Below are 14,748 nucleotides of genomic sequence, written 5' to 3' on the forward strand. Positions count from 1 at the left end.
GAGCCACCTCCACCCATTGCCCCAATAATTGTCATATCGCCAACCAGAAGGATCTGGCAGCCAGCAGGATGTTGCAGCAGTGGTCCCAAGCACTACCAATCCTTTGGTTGGGAGATTAGTGAGTGTTGGCACCCCAAAAAATATGTGCATATTGTAGAAAAAAATATCTAAGCATTTGGCAGGGAAACTATTTCTAATCAGTCTGTTCTAGCCCAAACCCTGTCGCTTGACAGTGGAAAATAACTGCTCAACCAAAATGAGGGATCCAACTGAACACCTACAACCACACCATTCTTAAAAGTGCTACCCACAAGAAGCTGGATTCTTGTAACCCAATTAAATTCAAGGGTTTACATGGTAATGTAGTGGAAAAGTCAACTTTAAACTGTTCTAGGACGGATTCAGGAGTAAAAAATAAAGTGATGTGGCTGGGACTGAAGAGGGCTAAAGCAATTGAGCAAGCACTCCCCCAACATCTCTGCAAGAAGCAAACAGCAACTTTGTACACTATAGGAGACAGAACAGATAAGGCTCTCATAAAAGTGAACGGCTGATAATTTAGCTTCAAAGTATGCAATTTATTGTGCATCTCATCAAATGAGATGGAACAGGTGAGAACACCACGCCCTGTCTACACTTGTAAAACAAATGTACCTGACATCTCTGACACGGGATGCAGAGAACGCAGCTGTCAAGTGCTCACCACCCCATAAATAAACAAAACCAAGACTTGTAGTGGCTGAGGTCAATCTCTACTGTTAGGCATAATGTAACTTGGGTCTTGTGTTGCGTACCTCCATTTTTTTTTTTTTTTTTTTTTGGTGGGCAGTCTCGTGATTCAGAAAAACAAAAGGAGCAGGGATGATGGGTTGGAGGGCGAGGTACACATGAACATCCTGCGGTGTGCAGTGCATGGCAGAAGAATCTGAGTGCTGGAATTCTATTCCATGCAGATTGTGGCCATGACACTTGGGTATACCGAATGGGGGGGTGCACTATTCCATTATAGAGCTGGGACACCGAGAAAGGCGATGGTCTCGGGGTGAGGGAAGGGGATATGTGATAGAACGGAGCTAAAGTCTGCCTCTTTGAAGCTGCTAATCCTCCCAATGCACCATGAAACTGTTGCAATTGGCAATAATTGGCTGTGCTCGGTTGAAATGTTTGGAAGCATCTTCCATTGGCAATGTGAAACAAGCTGTCCTACAATTGATTCTGCCTGACTGCTGTCCAATGACTCGCTTGTTTCTTGCTCCTCTTATCGCTCTTATGGCTGTGTACTTGTATGTTTCTTACCATCTGGAAATATGCTTTTATTTATTTGATGTGAACTTGATCCACCTTCCTGCATCTGTGTGGTAGCAATGAACTTGGCGCATTACCAAACTTCAAAATGAAATTGATGGATACCATTTAACATGTCAATGAGGTTTAGCTGATTGAGTCTGTATCTCTTATCCTGGTTTGCGAGATTTCTGCTTCGGTCAGTGTTGGGTCCACGTTTTGTGATGACTGTTAAAGTCGAAGTAGTCTGGCCTCTGGCAATGGCTTCTGTGCTGCTGCTTTTAAGTGGTTTCCATGGGTGTCTTTTTTACCGTTTTATCTTCAAAAGGGAAGGGCAATATGTCGTATAGAAGTAGAATGTCAATTTTAAGCACAAAGGTCGAAGTAAAATGTCAATTTTAAGCACAAAGGTCGAGGTGAACAATCCTGAACGTCTGAATTGTTTCGACACTGTACATCAGTACGAATGATCTGGGTGTGCATAGACCATTATTATTATTCCCCTCAGCCATCAATCAGCCCAGCAAGAGCCTGGAATTAATAACCAATGCCCCCTCCACTCGGGCACCCCATACGGCACATTCCCCTCAATACAGGTAAAATTCCCCCCCCTTCCCAACTCCAAAGTAACAATTCCATGACCCCACAATCTGAGAACTAGTGTCCCAACACAGTCCTGCCCTTCATCGCCAGAGTCATGGGATGCTTTGTTGAAAAAACGAACTACAGCTGCACATTACCACTAAAAACATCAACCCTTCCAATTTCCTTACCAGCCTCAGCACAGACACTGCGACATTTCACATCCCGGATGACCACACATCACTGACAACAGACAGTCCTTCTAGTCCTCCTTTACTTCTTTGCAGCCTTCAACACTATCCATCCTGCCCTCATAGGATGAAACCCTGGCAGTGTTCTAGTCTGGTTTACCCCTTTCCTCACTGATGGGACACACTTTGTCTCTGTTGCCCTCCAGATCAAACTCTACCACAGTCCAATGTAGTGTACTGCAAGGATCCTCCCGATCTCCTCTGTTGTTCCACACTTATGTTCCGGTCCTCAGCCAGACAGCAGCCACATCAGTTTTCAAGAATACGCACCCTCTCAAATGTCTTTCAAGCACCCCTTCACCCCCAACACAACTACACACCCTCAAGTCTCTCCATCTGGATCCTAAATGCAACCCATCCAAAACGGAATACCTGCTACAAACCTGAACTCGCCACAGACCACACACTGTTCAACTCCCTAGGCTTCATCAACCCCCACCTATACCGCATAACTAACGTCACCAAAGCATGCCACTTACAGTTGCACCTTTCTACACGGAAGATCCATTGCCCCCCCACCCTGGACTCCCAAACTGCAGTCTATGCACTCCCCCATAACAATCACGGCCGCCGCCACCCCTCCCTCCCCACTGTCTGCCACTACCCCCAGAGAATCGCTTTCAGCGGAGACTACATAGTTTATAAGGTAATCTACCTCAAAACCCACCTCTAGCTTCACAACCAGCTGAAACCCATTGCTCACACAAGCCAACCAGAATCTTGTAAGTTTTTCATTTTGCTAGCTAACCTGCCCAAACCTTAACCCAACTGGCACCCAGAGTATGGGACCCCCCTCGCTCCCCACCTCTGCATTGCATCTTCCATCATCACCGTGCCCATTTTTTCCACACCTAACCAGCCAGACCACCTACTCTATCCTTTGCCTATCCTCTTCTGAAAGCATTCTACTTCAAACCCTCTATTTTGAATTTTGGAAGGGGCTCTTGTTCAGCACTATTTAGTATAGATTTCAATATATCTTGAGCCATGGATCACATCAATTGCTAGACCTGCTTTTTATAAACTTTAAAACGTGTAAACTTCCCAGTCCTTGCTTTTCCACAAAAATACATGGCCATAGTAGCCATCACCTGACTCGATTATGCAAACAGCCTCAATCTGGTTCCCCTATTACACTATGATCTGAAATGCAGAGAGTAACTGTCATGCCACCACATTTTGCAGTAAGACTGGGATGCAGAGAACCTACCTGACTGCCATTGACATGCCTCCATTGGCTCCTAGTTGGAAATAGAATAGCCTTCAAGGTCCTCTGTTCCATTCAAGCCTTTTCATGGGACAGGGCCGGACTTCATCAAACCTAAAGTCAAAGCCTACATGGCACCAGTAGGCTTAAAAAGAATAATTTCTGTATTTGTTGTATTACTGTCTTGTTGGGGAACAATGTCTTCATTTGTCAGCAAAAAAAAAGAGCCTACAGACTGTTAATTCCACACAGGACTAAACGTGCAGTACACATTGCAGAAGACCAGATGTGTGGCTGATCTTTGGAATGTTTTGTACCAGTGATTGCTTTGCTCAAATGTTACAAGCAGTTACCTCTCCAAAGACCAACATGTGATGGCTCTTCAGAATGCTAGCATTTGCACATGCAAGTCTAAGCAATGTCCAACATTAAGCATAGACCTAGTAGAAGGATGTGTTACTTTCGTGTCCACGGTTAAGTTGTGTGCAAACCCTAAGTTGCCCACGTTCTTTTGCCAAGTAAGCTATTTACTGCCTATATAGCCTTTAAGTACCTTCAAATTACAATGCGTCTTTTGATGGTGACCTCACCACTTAACAGTGTGCTGTAATTTCAAAAAGGGCACTTAAAATAGTACACTTGATACGTAGTGATGCCATTGGAAGGCTGGAAAATGTGCGCAGGTTGGGGTTTGCACACTTGTGTTAAGCATAGTATAAAGATGTTGGTTGACAGCTGTGAGCTGTTAACTATACCTGCTAAATGCCATTGTGTTGAAACATTAACTCTCTTGCGACCTCACTCCTTCACCATACTCCTTGCATTCCTCCACTGCATTTCCTGGGTAAAGAGTAGCTCCTCCATCCCTTGCTGATGCACTGCAGCCTCATAAGTGGGATACCTGCTTCCCCCTACCCTCCCGTAGGATTTAATTGGAGCTGCTGGACCACTTCCAATGGCTGAGGTTTCCAACCTTCACAGGGAAATGTATCACAACATATGACTCAACTTTTCTATTGATGCCTATTAAAAGGAAAGTGCGCTCTAAAATGTTATGGCCCCTATTGTTCTGGCATGTTTATTCAAGGATACTTCAAACGTCATTATGCATCTTACCTTACTTTTCCTCCGTTTTACACATGCGAAGACAACGTGCGGGGCGCGGCTATCTTTTGCTTAATCTTAGCCGTTGAGGCATCTCATTAACTTCGAGGGCGCTTGCCGGAACAATACAGATTGCACGCCCCTGAAGCTGATATCACTATTCCAAACAATATGCTCCACCTATTTTCATGACGTTTGTGGCCAAACACGCACAGTCATCACCCACGCCATGACGTCAGTGAACTCCGAACCAGGAAGATGAACACAAACCGCCTCTCGCAGCGTGCCCAAATTGTGTATGAAAACAATATTAGTAATGAAAACATCATTAGTCTGCAACGTAGCATGTGCTGTTATAAACAACTCTCCCAAAACTCTTTCATCCATACAAGTAATAGCTTGCGAAGATCACATTTTATTTTTTTCCATAAACGTTCCTCCAGTTAAGCTGATTGCGAACAACGACCGATTAATCCCAGTAGTCCAATTGGAAGCCGTCTGTAGGGCAGCCCTATCGCATCAGCATCTTGCTACATGGGGAAACGATGACAGGTTGCCCTTTGGCGGTACCAGCGACCAGGAACTGGTCCTTGTCTCATCGTCCCACATTACGGTTGCGCAGAACACACGTGTATGCTTATCTGCCATTGTTGATTGAAGTAGCCATCCAACGGCAGCTGGAAACTATGGCATGCGCAGAACGGAATAATAGATCTGTGTAGATAACAGAATAAAAATATATTTTATTAGCTGTTCTTTAATCAAATGTAACCATTTACTGTGTAATTTCTGCACCAGATTTATCATGCACACAAACCACGCATAATGAACACACTAACGCCAACATGGTGGAGTATTTGACACCACATCGTTAACCTTTCATACACATCGTGAAGTAGGTAGAGCTCCCAACGGGATGGAGAACCACAGACCGATGGCATTATAACGGAACTGCAAAGATTATTGATCGTAAAGCGAAGCAAGTGCTCTGAGAAAATGTCCAGCCCCTGTCGATTCAACCCCACAACCACTTTTTGCCACACAATAATGCAACGTTGACGGCACACCCTGTAATTCTATGGGGCAATGAATACTGCACAAAACATCACTACCTCAATGTATTCCTCTTTAAAATATACACACAAAAAATATTACTAGTACTCAACTTTTAAAGAAACAGCGAGTTACGCACTCGGTTTGTTATATTGCGGGGTATAAATAAACACTGTCCATTTCTTTCAATTGCACGTCGCTGAATTATTAAATATGCATACAGCACGCATCCTGTGTAAAATATTTAGTTCAACTTGCATAATGTTAGGCAGTTCCTTTTATCTCTGCGTTCAATTCAAGAACAGCTCTGCACCACAGATCACAAATATCTTCCAATTTATTACTCTCAGTATAGAATGTCTCATTTTAGCGTGTTTTACACACATTCTTGTCTTGCTGGGCAGTGTTAGTTGACTTGCGTTCAAAGCCGAATAACAATATCCAATTGTTTTCAGTGATGGGATCCACAAGCGGCTAGGTTTTGATTTTGAGAAACAATGCCACAATACAACAACATACCGGGCAAGATGCGTGAGTGTGATTTGATTAATTGCTTTCTTTCCCACAAGCATCATCCCACTACCTGACCTTCACTACACAGATGGATGAGCCCAGCCGTGCCAGGTGGATTTTGAAAAGAATACACCTGTTAAAGTAGGCTGGCATGCACCGATGGATCAAGATCATTTATACTGTTACTGATCAGTAGTGCTGTTTTGACCCTATATGTGATGTCATTACTGACGCTGTGTACTCTGAAAAGGTAACAACATTCATCCGTCGCACCTTCGGCAGCCCTCATACCGTTTTGCAAGAAAGACGACAGTGCGTGCTCACATGCTACGACTATGCCTTGGGCCAATCAGCCGTGCGAGTGCATAGGGCAAGATTATTTGTTCTATAAAGTTATAGTGTGACCCTGAGCAGTGGGTAGCTTTGCGTTGCAGTAGACGTGGAAGCGCGCAGGTGAATTAAAAAGGTTCTTTTGGGGAAGGCCATAGAAAGTCAGGAAGGTCCCTGAGGCGGTAAAGAATTGGTTACCACTATCCCGGTAGGATGTGCCCTTGGCGGCAGATAGTTTTCCAAAGGTGAAAATTGCTGGCTAGCACTGGCTAACCCATCGAATAGCTTTATGGGACAACCGGTGCGTCAAAGTTATCGGTTGTGCTGGTCTTGAACCATTTAGCCAAATTATAGCCGTGGGTTTAGTTTCATTTCAGCGAGGACATGAATGGTCGAGGTCCCTCAGATTTTTCTTTTTTTCTGCCATTCTAGACAGACGCGTATAGCCGAGTTCCTCTTTCGGCGTAAAGCCATTGACTATTTCAACTATTGATAGTATTTCTTTCTATCCTTTCACCGACCTTCGAAACATCACGCCAGTGAAGACTGAGAAACTGCCTGTCGAAGGACTACCGCGACAGACCGTTCGGGCCTTGGCAGGCCACCCTGGGCCTCGGCCCAGACAGTAGGGAGAGGCGGGGGAGGTCATTTTAGGATGTGTATATACCACCCCTTCTTACACTCTTTTCGTCCAGCTGCCATAGCCTGTAATTATGGAAAATACCCCTTTTTAAATTCTGCCCCAAGTGTAATTATAAACGCTGGGCCCACTGCCAGGCAGCTCGAGGCCATGGAGGTAGAAGGCGCCTTTAGCGATTGCAGCGCCACTGCCATCTTGGACGGCGAGCGCGACTGGGTAGCTCCAGCTACCCATCACAAGAAATCCTCTAAAACACCACATAGGGATAAAAGCCCTCTTAGGGATGCAACCCATCAGAAAAAAATCCTAGAGAATCCAGGCCCATATATGCCTATATATCTCACAAGGAAAAATCTTAAGGTAGTACCTCCCACAGTTGAGTATTTAGGATTACCAAAGCTTGAGGGAAAAGTCCCAAGTTCCAAAGAATGGTCTTCTCAAGACCTAGACAGTGATGAGAAAAATGACCTTTATGGCCAATTTGTACAAGAACAACCCAGATTTCTTTCACTCCCTTCATTTTCCTCCCAAAGGAAGTTCTAGATGCCAAGGGCGATTTCTAGACAACCCAGGCGCTTTCAGATAACTGTGGTCATTTGGTGTGGAAAATCTCGTTACTGAAGATGCGGTTTGGTTGGTGATTTCCTGCAGAGGCAATTCATCAGGAACGATGGCCAAGCAGTTGTCTTCAACCTATAAAGACTGCTGTCAAGCCACTGGACTTGCAGGTTGATTAAGAACCCAGGACTATGGATACTCGGTTTGTTCCAGCTAATCATGTAGGCAGAGCCACACTGTCCCGTGGGGACAAATCGGATAGAAAGATTACCTCCTCCCCCCCTTTGGGTTACTTGGTAGATGCCAGGGTAGGTCTTCTACAGCAGCCTATGTCTTGGACAGTGGTGGTAAATGGAGCAGGGATCCTGGCTGTTTGTATCAAGGTCCACACACGGACAGGAGGGTGGTGTCAGAGGGTTCTTTAAGGGCTTGTGACTTGGCTAGTTCCGCCAGCTGGCATGTCCTGATTTCTTTTTCCTCCTCTTCTCCGTCTCTGGCAAGAACCCGCAGGGCTGCTTGCTTTTAGCCAGGTGGTGTCCTCCCATTTTTCACTCATAAGTCACAACCCCGAATTCTAATCACAGAATTGCGCATTGCATTTTCTGAGGTCTAGTCCAGACAGTCTGTGACACTGCTTCACTGTTAAATGTCTTGGTAGGTTGAATGTCCGGCTCTGCCTTCTAATAAGCTTTCGATTTAGTCCTATTCTTTCAAACTCGTCCATGTGTATTTACAAAGTAAATATAATCACTCTCCTCTTTAAGGGGTGTCTAGGGACAAGAGCCTTGAATCTATTGGTGACCACCAGATCAGTGGGATCACCTCATTAAACTTTGTTTAGGTGTCTTCCTGTGCTTTTGGGATCCCTGTTTGATCTGTAGCCTTCTTCATTGGCCCGTTATAGCATTCAAATGCCCACATGCCTGGCACAAGCTAAATCGCACAACATAACATTTCAGCAAATAAAGAAGCACCAGATAGCCTAGCTATCATCAGATCATCAGTTGAACTAATTTGACACACTGCATTTGTCAACCCGGTTCCTAGACCATCTCTGATGCAAAAGATCAGCTATATTCACTGTATAACTTGTATATCACAGTTCTAGTTCAGTAGGGAAGCAGAGATTATGGTCAGTTGTGCTAATATTTAATTTATTACTACGCATGCCCACATGATCGGATGATAAAATTGAAGTAGATCATTGACAAAATTTGTGTAAGCTTGGTAAATATCTATCTAGAAAAGGTGGAATTATTTCACCAAAATCGATGGGTTTCTGTACAGGACCTTGCTTCATATTAAATCCCTCAATTGCCCTACAGTTAGGGACATCAAATGCCCACTAACCCAAAAGTGGGCTAATGTATGCTTTTTAGCAATATTTATTGTAATCCTGAGGCTGCTGCATGTTAAAGTGGGATCCACGATGGTCACAAACCCCATATCATTAAAACCACAGCATTGCTTTTTTTTTTGTTTTTTTTTTTTGTTTTAAAAACTTACCAATAAACCGCCTGGACAGAGGGGTAACAACAATTTTTCGCCGCTTTCGGGGCCAAAGTTCCCAAAGCGGTTCAAATTATTACCAAAACCAGGGAACCTTGTGGGCTAACAACCAATCGCAATCCTCACACGGCTACCCCAGAGGGCAGCGGTCGCACTAGGGGGTAGAGGCATCCCTGCCAGAGGTGGTACGCCACCCAACAAGCAGTGACCTTCCGCTCCGGGTCCCCTCACATGCATCCCCAGTAGGGGGGGCGCATTTCCACCTTCACCCACGCATGGGAGGGGGAATCACTTCGGACAGATGGTTGCTGTCCAGTGTCCGGAGGATACTTCATAGAGTTGCTATGGCCACGACCATCCTCCGCGACACTACACTCGCTGGAACATCAGAAGATCCTCCTCGAGGCGATCGCCGTTCTGCTAGCAAAGGACGCCATAGATATTGTCCCGGCAAACCGGGGTATTTATTCAACCTACTTCCTTGTGCCAAAAAAAATCTGACCATGCACCCAGTATTAGATTTGCGCTCTGCAAACAAGTATGTCAAGCCACAAAAATTCTGCATGACTACACTCCAAGCGGTAACCCCTCTACTAAAAAGGGGATTAAATGGCAACATTGGATATGAAAGATGCCCATTTTCATAATTCAATGTTCCCAGCGCACAGAAGATTCTTGCGTTTCAAGATAAACCAGCACTACCAATTCAAGGTGCTATACCCTTGGAATAGCCTCAGCTCCAAGGGTATTCACCAAGGTACTGGCGGTGGAGGCGGTGCACCTACGCAGGGAGCCATTCCAGTGTACCCTTACCTGGACGACTGGCTCATTACAGGGGAGTCCCCCCTAATTTGCAGACTAAACATCCAAAGAACTATTGAACTCCCCTTCCGTTTGGGCTTCTCAATCAATGAGAAAAAAAATCAAGCCTGTTGCCAAGCACCACAGTTCCTAGGAGCTGTCCTAAATACCCAAGAGGGGTTGGCCTTTCCATCCGAGGAAAGAATTAAAAATGTGTTGCTGCAAATTCCTCGATCTCTCCGGTCGCCAAATAAGGGTGCGCAAAGCTATGCGTTTGCTAGGCATGATTGCGTCTGGCATGTACCTGGTTCCCCACGCGCGCCTGCGACCCATGCAGGAATGGTTGTCGAAACAGTGGTCTCAGGCAAGTGGTCAGTGGGACGATCTAGTGGTCGTTTCGCCAACACTGGTTCAGAGTCTTCGCTGGTGGACAAGGGAGATTCTTACGAAGGGGGACACCCTTCTACGATCCAGAGATACAGGCCGTCGTCAGAACAGATGCCTCCCTGGCATGTGGTGTAGGCTGAAAAAGCTGCCAGGTGTACTTTTAGTGAGTTAAACACTAACCCTGTATCCAGTAAGTGGAGCATATAGGTCACAACATTAGGAGTACAATCAACGGGGCCGATTTGTTTATTCTGGCACCAAATTACGAATCGTTTCCATTTATCATAGTGACAGTGCCCCCTGTTCGGTTTTCTTGACTCTTTCAAGATATCCATACTTCTCCAGCATGGGGTCTGGCATGGATTCACATGCTCATGAATATTCCCCGTCGTCAGGCTGGGAATCCTCGGTAAAGAAAAAACCAGTATCAGTTTCGTTTCTGATCTGTCTTTCGTAGTAATAACCAATCACTGGTCTCTGCGTCATACTGACCACAGCCAATGACTGCCCTCTACCTAAGCACCGCCTCTGGCAGCCATCTTCAGATTTTTACCGCACGTTCATGTGTTGGGATCCTCGTGCTATTGCTCTCGAGCGTTAGTGCTATTTTTTCGCGCTTTTTACAAAAAACTTCGATTCTTTCGGTCAAAAGAGCCTCAAGCTCCACCGATCCTACATCCGATCAACGGGGACCCGTGTCGGATTCATCTGTGCCCCTCAAGGGTGAATTGAAATTGGTGGAAAAGCATAGGCAAATATCCCTGACCAATTCCTCCATAGGGCGTTCCCCTTGTAGCCTGGCAGGGTGGGTAGCTCACTACCTTCACCACACAGCTCAGGGTCTCTGGTCTCACACAGTGGCTCAGAACCACATCATTCTGCTAGGACTTAGGGCAATCTTCAGAGTGCTTCGGGCATTCAAACCCCCTCCTATCCAACCAGCAATGCAGATCCTAACGGACAGCATGACTGCAATGTTTTACTTAAACAAACAAGGGGGCACTCGTTCTCAAAATCTGTCCAAGCTTGCCCAGAACATTTGGAAATGGGCACTCGAACGGAAGATTTACCTGTCATCCCAGCATGTTCCGGGGGAACTCGGCTCACTAGCAGGTGCGCTGAGTAGAGATTTCCTCCCAGAGGAACGCGAGTGGAGACTACACAGAGGTCGTAGGAGACTTCTTTTCTCAGTGGGGGTTTCCCCACTATAGACCTATTCGCCACAAGCGAAAACCGACAAGGCCCAACTTCGCATCCAGGTTCCCCCAGCCAGGCTACAAGGGGAACGCCCTATGGAGGAATTGGTCAGGGATATTTGCCTATGCTTTTCCACCAATTTCAATTTACCGCAGAGATGTATGGATATCTTGAAAGAGTCAAGAAAACCGAACAGGGGGCACTGTCACTATGATAAATGGAAACGATTCGTAATTTGGTGCCAGAATAAACAAATCGGCCCCGTTGATTGTACTCCTTCTAATGTTGTGACCTATATGCTCCACTTACTGGATACAGGGTTAGTGTTTAACTCACTAAAAGGACACCTGGCAGCTTTTTCAGCCTACACCACTTCCCATAACAAGGTGTCATGGTGGAAGGTGCCAATCGTCAAAGCATTTATGGAAGGGTTAAAGAGACTCCACCCTCAATTTCTAGCCCACCGCTAGGTTGGGACCTTAATGTGGTACTTGCTAAGCTCATGGGACCACCCTTTGAGCCCATGCACACGTCTAGTCTCAAACACCTGACTTATAAAACTGCCTTTTTAGTAGCCATCACCTCCATAAGAAGGGTCAGTGAAATCCAAGCTCTGTCAGTGCAGGTTCCTTTCTTTACTATACATAAGGACAAACTGGTTTTACGCACTCACCCTAGGTTCTCACCTAAGTTCATTTCCAAATTCCATGTTAACCAGTCTGTTGAGCTACCGGCTTTCTTCCAAGAACCCAAAAGCTCTGCTGAGGTAAACTCCACACCCTATATGTAAGGGGGCGGTCCTCTACTACGTAGACCAGACCACACTGCTAAGAAAGACTGATCAACTGTTCATCTCCATAGCGCCAGGCAGAGAAGGAGATCGCATCTCTAAAAAATGCCATCTCTAGGTGGATAGTCAGATGTATCCAACTGTGCTATTCCCTTTCAGATAAAACACTGCCTTTTACGCCTAGGACCCACTCCAAAAGAGGTACTGGAGCCACTCTGGCTTTCATTGCAAATGTACCCTTAGACAGTATTTGCAAAACAGCTACATGGAGCTCTATTCACACCTTTACTCGGCACTACTCCATTGACACTAGACAGATACACAAGTGGGACAAGCAGTTCTAAGACATTTGTTCGCTCATGTCCCTTCTCACATCCCACCTCCTAACACTGCTCGCTAATCTATGCACAGCATGTGATCTAAGCAGATTTCACAAACATCAGAAGGGACACATTACTCACCGTAATCGTATTTCTGATGCTTGTATCTGCTTAGATTCACATGCACCCGCCCTGCCTCCCCTCTGAGAGAAGGCGCATGGATGCTTGTAGTCTTATCCATCTTATCTGCTTTGATACTCTGTACTCGCGCTACTCCTCACGCTACCTCATGTCAGAAAAAATACAATCTGAAGGTCCTACACAAGTGAGGGATCATGGGTACAGGGGACCTCACACTAGGGATAGTATTACTGGCAAGCCCTGTTCGTCCCTTTTTGAGTTAACTAGAAATCCGCAGCTTCCACTAGATGTCGGCCTATGCACAGCATGTGTGTATAAGCAGACACAAGCATCAGAAATAAGATTACAGTGAGTAATGTATCCCATATGGAAACTGACAATTAAAGAAGGAAACAGAAATAACAGAACCAAAGAAAAAGCAAACTTGTAAAAACGGGTAAAATACAGTTAAACCATGTATAATGATGGACAAGGTGTGTTCATCTCATGTGCAAGTTAGCTGTGTGATGCAATGGGTTTTTGCTCCATGGTTTCCCAGCGGTAGCTCCTGCCTTCTGGGTGATGCCTGGCACTCTGGTGCTGGCTTTAGCTCCTGCTCATTGAATATTAATTTCAAACACTGTGTAGTGATTTGAAAAATATATGCAACTTGTAGAACCCTAGCATCTCTGAGCTTATTGCTGTCAAGGTTGGCCTATAAACCATGTATACGCACTGGTGAATTGTGCTTCAGAAAACTACCACAGAAGCATTTAGCATTGATCAGTGACCATAAGGTCTTCGGATACTAGGACTCAAGATGCAACATGGAATTATTTACAGATTTGTGGATGACCTGGTGAACATCCTTTCGGGAAAACGGTACCACACTAAATTACTGATAAGTGAAATAAGTGTCTTTACCTCAGTAAAGTGAATTCTTGTTGTTCATGCCAATACCCACAGGTTATTGCTGACTAGTCTGTAAATTAACAGTGCCTGATGAAGCGCACAAGTTGGGCTCTATTACAAGTTGGGTCATTTAGACTGTAACCAATTAATCTATCCTCTAGCAAGGAATAGCAACCGTATGAATTTCTTGTAAAACTGGTATGTTATGGGTTTGAGTACTTGTACTAAATGCCATTTTTTTTATGTTTCTTATGGTTGCATTTTCTAACGAAGCACTTGAGTATTAGTAGGCTAATGTACATTACAGTCCACAATCACAAAAACATTTGCACTATTCAGCACCGCCCATACTATTGGTCTCGCCTCTATGGTATCCTGAGATGGTGTTGGATTCCCTTTTCAGGGAGGGACCCACTGTATTACTGCTGGAGGCCTCCTGTGTGATCATCAGGGATAAAGTGAGGTAAGCCAAATGGGCGAAATAGCAAAATTGTGTTTCTTTTGGCAGAAGGGGTGGGTGTTGGGGTCTACGTATGAAATTTTGAGCATTTAAAATACATTTTTAAGTGCGAATACATTGATGGGGATTGTCATTCTTGTCTGAACTATTTTATAGACGCATGCTGTTTGTTGAATGTACAATAAAACAGTCTGGCTGATGAATCTTGCGTAATGTCACCATTGATGCAATGTAATGTTGCTCTTCACAGGATAACTGGGACGATGAAGAGGAGGAAGGAGTGGAAGATGGTAAAAAAGAACCAGAAAAAACAGGTGAGATGTGTGATCACAGTTGATTCTCCACATATAGTGGAAAAAATGGATACCTTATAGCAGTGTTTCACCAAAGCATGACATGGGAGTGGCTGAATTTTATTTTTATTTTGTATTCACATGTTAACTTATTTGCAATAATGCATTGAAACAGTACAGAAGAGGGCTGATTGACAGCATCTCATGGCTTTGTCAGCTCCAACTTTTGTTGCTACTGAATTGTTTGGTGTAATTAGTGTCTGAAATAATTGGTCCTGTGATGCATGGCTGCTTTTCATGCAATGGATGATATAACTGTTTTCTGTTACAGATGTGTCTGCTGATAGGCATGTTACTTGTATTGGAACCTAGAAAATGTTTGTGGCGAAGGGGTGCATTGGGATGATATGACAAACTAGTGACATAACCACATGCTG

At 44.8% G+C, this 14,748-nt stretch overlaps 1 protein-coding gene across 1 annotated transcript in view; it reads left to right on the forward strand.

The window, feature by feature from the left end:
* Positions 1–14,748, forward strand: part of EIF3J (eukaryotic translation initiation factor 3 subunit J) — a 214,249-nt gene that overhangs the window by 33,628 nt on the left and 165,873 nt on the right. Inside the window, exon 3 of the mRNA XM_069624200.1 lies at positions 14,269–14,332. Within this exon, the coding sequence (XP_069480301.1) occupies positions 14,269–14,332 (64 nt within the window). The remainder of the gene's footprint in view (positions 1–14,268; positions 14,333–14,748) is intronic.

The sequence above is a fragment of the Ambystoma mexicanum genome, chromosome 11 (assembly GCF_040938575.1).
Source record: "Ambystoma mexicanum isolate Mex_15411 chromosome 11, UKY_AmexF1_1, whole genome shotgun sequence".
Classification (NCBI taxonomy): Eukaryota; Metazoa; Chordata; class Amphibia; order Caudata; family Ambystomatidae; genus Ambystoma; species Ambystoma mexicanum.